We start from the raw sequence: 5,994 nt of genomic DNA on the forward strand, positions 1-5,994 counted from the left end.
GGTTTAAGACTCTTACTGATGGAAAAACACTGGCAACTTCCTTGGAATTTCTCTTGGACGCAGTGTAGGCTTATTTGGGGGACTTGCAAATTGCAAAAATGACATTAGAAACTGGGGCTAAAAAATGACTCTACCTGAAAACCAGATCATTAAAGTGAAAATAGGGTAAATGTAACTGAGCCCTAAGGCCTAAAAAGGTAAATTCAGAAACTGTTCTCTCTATTCAAAACAAACAAAAACTTCATTTAATAGAATAATTGCAGCAGGGAGAAGAGGAAGGGGGTGTACTGACAGCTACCTCGTTTGGGGATCTGAATGTATTTCAGACCTTTTGCAAAGTGTTTTGCACTCTCTCTGACTCTGACCACGGCAGCCGGAGGCACTGCTATGCCAGGGCAGGGCTTGTGCTAACCGGAGCCTCGCTTGGCCCCGCAGTAAGCCCGTCCCAGAAGGGCTGTCCTGTCAGACCTGCCGCGATGTCGGCTGGGTGGCCGACCTCTGCCAGGCCTCTGAGCTGCCTGTGTGTAGAAGGGATCGATCTTGGCCGTCTTGCCAGATGCCTCGAGAGGCAACAGTGAAAATGTGGAGGTGTAACACAATTTTTGCATTAACGCCACCCCTTCCCAGCACTGTTTTCTTGTAGTAAACTCAGTGGGGGTCACTACGCATCCATGGCTTGCCAGGTCCTTCTCCACTTCTGTGTTTCACGTGGAAGGACGAGTACTGGAGAGCATCCGGGGTGCCTTCCAGGAGCAGCAGCCTCTGGAGGGGATGGACACTACACGTCCCTCTGGCAGCAGAAAGAAAGGATTCGGGAACACGCCACCAAGTTGAAAGCTATGTTAAATATTTTCTATTCTAAAGGCTATTTTACTACTACTAAATGTTTAATTAACGTCGCTGTATTAAAAATGTATTTCCCTGTTGCTCTTAATAGATTCTACTTTTCTAAAAGGCGTATTTCTGCTATAAGAAGGAATGAACACTATTAAAGATGTTGCCTAGAATTGGTGGCGTTTTTTATTCTGGAAAAAAATGCCTTGAGGGGAAAGAAAGGAAAAAACAAAAACCAACCATGTAATTCTGTATATTGGAAAGATCTTATCACTATTTAAAACCAGCTTCATTGTGCCACAACGCTGGGAATGTGCCAAGGCTCGGCGATAAGTGGAGGGAAGCCTTCCTGCTCTTCCACTGAGATTGTCAAAGGTGTCCCATGTGTGCTCTTTTTTGGATTATGGTTCCTGCATTTTATTACAAGGTCATTCATTAAGCACCCTTAAATTAATCCGATCAGATTTCAGTGGAAAGGTAAATCTCCAAGTTTGACTAAGTGCTGTTAATATTTTTGTTTTACTTTTGAGACTGTTGGTCTCAGGTTCAAACACTTCTGGAAGGGAGGAGTATCCCATTTCTTTTCTTTGAATGCTATTATTCTAGTGCAACGAGTGGAAATTAATTAGCATGAACCACGAAAAGACAGCAGTGCTTTGAATACTGTTTCTAACCAAAAATCATCCCTGGCTATTTGTGAATCTTGAGTGTGTATATATATATATATATATATATATGTTGTTTATTTTCATATGATACTGATGCTTAGCGAAAATTGGAATTAAGCTTAAATTTGTGCTAATTGCCATGTAAGTGAGTCTCTTTCAGAGTGGAGAACCTGGCTGTTCCTTTCAAAGCATCTTCTAGTGGCTTTGTTTCGCAGGGACTTTGGTGCCCACTCAGGGCAGCTGTGGCGCCGAGGCTCTGCAAGGCGATACACGTCGTATGCAACTCGAGGCCCTTGCCAATTGCCCCGGTAGTTCACAGCTCAATGGCAACGCATCATTTCATGTTCTTGCTGGGCCTTTAATGCAACCGGCCGATCTTAACAGTGCCACAGCCTCTTTTTGCCATGTGCCGTGGACATCTGCTCTCATCAGGTAATTGCTATTCGGTTCACTTGCTAGAAATAGCACCAGCGTGCTGGGACGGAGAGGGTAGGAGTGCACAAAGGACCCTTGGCTCTGGTTTCTGATGTAAGGCTGGAGGTGCAAGGACTAGATAGCACTACTTTTTATTTTTGAATCCATACTTCCTTAACTACTGACCATCGTGCCAAGTACGTATTCATAACAGGAAACGAGCAAAGTCGGGTCATCTTGAAAACCCATCTAATCTTGAGGAATAGGAGTACAGGAGGTTAAAAAAAAAATCCTGAAACTTTTTCCACAGGGAAAAAAGAAGTAGATTGGATCATCTACTCCCAGACCTCCAGTCAGGAAGGCTGAAAACGTCTGGGTGCCTGCCACAATGCTCCTGTGGAGAAGAAAATGAGATAAGCCTCTAAATGAGATGAGGTCTTGCATTCTGGTACGCGGTGAAGCACGCATTGTGGGTTAGGGAAAGCGTTGAATTTCTGTAGAAACAGACTGCCTGAATCAGGCAAGGAGTAAAGTTAATGGCCGTGCTGTGTGTACGCAGGGCTTTACAAGCAGCTGAACTCCTTTGGAAGCACTCTGTACAGACAGCAGAGCCACTTAATGGTTCGCTTTAAGAAAATCACTTGCTAGTCTTCAGCTTAAACAAACCATAGCCAGATGTAAATCTCAACTGCGGTTCTTCAGAATGGAAGCAAGAAGGTATTCATTAAAATAAAAATTTAAAGTTGATTGGCTCCGCAGATACGCTAGCTAGCTTGTGTGTGTGTGTGTTACATCCACGGTTACAAATACAGCTAAAGAGCAAACTGTACAGGGCAAACAAGCCGAGGGCTTGTGCTGCTGAGGGAGCACCGTGGCATCGCCGTACAAAGCGGCATTGCCGTTTCTGTCCTCTATACCAACGTCGGAGGAACTTTAACATGAGGCTTTTTGAAATTTGTTGTTTTCAGACATACTTTACCGTTTCCTACTTTAATCCATTTCAGAAGCCAGACTGGCAGCCTCGCGCTGTTTAGAATGCAGTCTGAATTTGCTTTTTGAGTGCAAAATTATAGTGCTGGAAAGTAACGTGGAAGTGATGCTTGCTATTATAGCAGAAATCATATTAGATGAGCCTTGCGAAAGATGTGGTTTAAAAAGATGGGATGATTGTACTCTAAGAGCCCGTGGTACTGCGCAGTTTACCCAGCTGCTAAGTGGTAATGAAACTGAACTATCCCCTTAAAAGCAAATTTTGGCAAGCAGTTAGATGTGACTGGAAAAGGGAGGAAAGAGCATTTAAGTTAATCATTCCGGGGAAGTTTTTAACATCAGTAAGAATTATTTATGCTTTGTGGAACAACAAAAAAATACAGCAACTCATTTTAAATATTTATTTTAATGAAATTTAAGAAACCTAATGCCCTTTTTGCAAACATCAACATTCCTTTGTCTCACTTGCTTCTCTGTGTAATTTTCAGGGATGTTTGTCACTGTTATCACATATCCTTTCTCTGTTCCAGTGTTGAAGTACATTCTTTTTGAAAGCTTTAGTACAGATCAAGACAAGTGCTTTCACACACAGTAAGCTGTCAGAAAAGAACAACAAAAAAGCACCAGTCCCGGCTCAGTAATTGATTTTGGAACATCTTGAAGCTCCAGTGCTTCCTCCTACCATCCACCTTGAAAACAGTCTCCGGGATATTGCATGCAGACAGTCTCAAAATCTTAATTTTTAAGCTTTTACTCCACATGTACTTCCTTGATATTGCTGGTGGAATCCACCATCAGAGTTTGGTTTAACTGCAATTTCACTGCTGGAGACGATGATATCGTTGTGTATGCTTAGGGACCAAAAAGCGATGAAGTGCTCTCTGAACATTCGTCTGGTGTGGAAAACAGGGAGCCATCCCAAGGTAGGAAGGAAGCACATGCGCGGGAACCACAGTAGCATGGCTTTCTCAGTCTGTTATCTTCCTCTGAAGTTTTTTGTTCTCTGTCGGTCAGCGGTGAATTACAGAATCTCCCAGAATAATCGTAAGAAAGTTCCTCTCCAGCAGCAATATCTGTGGCTGCAAAAAGTGCCAGTTTAGGCACCATTGAGTCAACTCGAACTGGCACCATAAATAAATTTGGTTCACAAGAATGATTCAGGAATCTGCCTACGTTACCAATGTACGTGGGGTCAACAAACGTCTCCATTACCTGACCGCTATGGAGGTGTTCCCGCACTGCTATGATATAGTTTGAATCCTGGGGTTTCTGGGCCTGAATTCTTCTACGTGCCTCACTGAAGCCTAAAACTTCACCAGCATATTCACAAACAAACCTTCCTTTAGCTATGAATTCCAACGTGCGGAGACCCCACCCCTTCTTAGCAGTCTTGAATACTTCAAGCCTGAATTGCAAACCCCTCTGAACAACCCTGTTCTGACAGGATTCACCACACTGGCACATGGCGTTGCATTCGAAGATCGGCCTGGCGTACTCCTCGTTGTCTGCAGGTCTGAGGCACAGGCTGTCGTAATTTTCACCTTGGCGAAGGCAGGAGCACACGTGAGCCGCACAGGAGCTGGTGAGACAGGAACATCCCGGGAAGGTGATCTCGGTGGGGTCGACGTCGCCGTCTGCTCCAGGCACGTTGTCTGGGCTATACTGCGAAGAGAACAAGAATCAAATTCTTGTCATGTCCGATGCTTCTTTCCGCAGAGACCATCAGGTTATTTCAGAAGGCAGCATGGGGCCACAACTGGGCTCGGAACGTGGGGAACTGAAATCACGACCACTTCGTTTTCCTGTAAACTTCTTCTAACTACAAGGGTCCCTTTTCTAAAAGTTTTTAGAGAATGCAAGTCAGATTCTCCACATGTACTAAAAAAAAACCAAAACAAGTCTATCTTGGTGACCGTATTTCTCAAAATAATGTACTAGCCAGGAAAAAAAAACAAACACACATTTGTAGCAGGTGACATTTCAGCTAATTTGACCTAGTTTACTAGACAAAATTTTTACTTATAGAAATACCAAAGTATGTTTAAACTAAATTTTTGCCCTGCAAAGCACTCAATAAACTCCTTATAACATTACAGTTATTTGAGAAGTCCTTTGGCTTCGCAGGACGCCAAATGCCCATTTTTGTTAAAATTACGGCACTTTCACTGTCCCTTTTCAAAACGCTGCATGGAAACTTTCTCCGTTAAACCCGTGACAAGGCGGTGACGGCACGGCACGGCACGGCACACCGCTTCGTGCCCAGAGCCACGCCGAGCTGCCGGCTCTCCTGTCAGGGTGAGGGGTGCCCGGGGTGCGCCACCCGCCGGGCCGGGCCGGACCGGGTCCCCCGGCAAGTGAGCGGCCACAGCACCGCGAGGCGGCGCACGGAGGCCGGCGGACAGCTCGCTGCGCCTGTAAATCCCCACAGCAGCACCCGGCTGGGCGGCCCCGCACCGCCCCCAGCGGGCCGCCCCCGCTGCCCCTCACCTGAAATGGCGGCGGGGCCGCCCCCACAGCCACCGCCACCGCCACCGCCTCGCGCCCGCCGCTCGCGTCCGCCATGGCACCGCCCCCGCCCCGCCCGGATTGGTCCCCCCTGGGCGCGGCAGCCCCGTGATTGGCCGGCGGGCCGGGCGGGCGGGCGGAGGCGCCGCGCGGGCGCTGTGGGCGCTTGAGGCGGTGCGCGGGGCGCCATCTTGTGGAGCCGCCGCCCTGGCGAGGCCCCGGGACGGGTGTGGAGTCCTGGGAGTTCAAACGTTAACCTCACTGCCCCGGGTTGTCAGTCATGTGAACAAATCCTTGCGTGTTCTGAACGCACTAGAGGTGTTTTTTTTAATGTGCCCTGCCTCATGTACACCTCCCATTAAACACGTTTTTGAAATGAATTCCCCCGGTCCGTAACCCTGCCTGTCTCCTCATGCGGTGCGAGGCTGTGCCCAGCCCTCAGGAGGCTCAGGAGCTGTGGTGGCCGGGGGCTGGAGGCACAAGGTGTAGGTCCTGTTGCTAAAGGCCCTGATCAGCCGCTTCCTTGGTGCGTCGTTCAGCAAAGGGTGTTAATGGGCGAAGGGAGAGGGGCTGCGGAGAGCCA

General features: G+C 47.4%; 1 protein-coding gene across 1 annotated transcript; it reads right to left on the reverse strand.

Moving 5' to 3' along the window:
- Positions 1-3,293: 3,293 nt before the first annotated feature.
- On the reverse strand, positions 3,294-5,488 carry LOC118248085 (histone-lysine N-methyltransferase SETMAR). Its single transcript, XM_035546692.2, has 2 exons — positions 5,394-5,488; positions 3,294-4,568 (listed from the first exon to the last, which is right to left on the reverse strand). The coding sequence occupies exons 1-2, from the start codon at positions 5,466-5,468 to the stop codon at positions 3,759-3,761; spliced, it is 885 nt and encodes a 294-aa protein (XP_035402585.1). The 5' UTR covers positions 5,469-5,488; the 3' UTR covers positions 3,294-3,758.
- Between the last annotated feature and the right edge of the window lie 506 nt (positions 5,489-5,994).

This window comes from Cygnus atratus, chromosome 10 (assembly GCF_013377495.2).
Source record: "Cygnus atratus isolate AKBS03 ecotype Queensland, Australia chromosome 10, CAtr_DNAZoo_HiC_assembly, whole genome shotgun sequence".
Classification (NCBI taxonomy): Eukaryota; Metazoa; Chordata; class Aves; order Anseriformes; family Anatidae; genus Cygnus; species Cygnus atratus.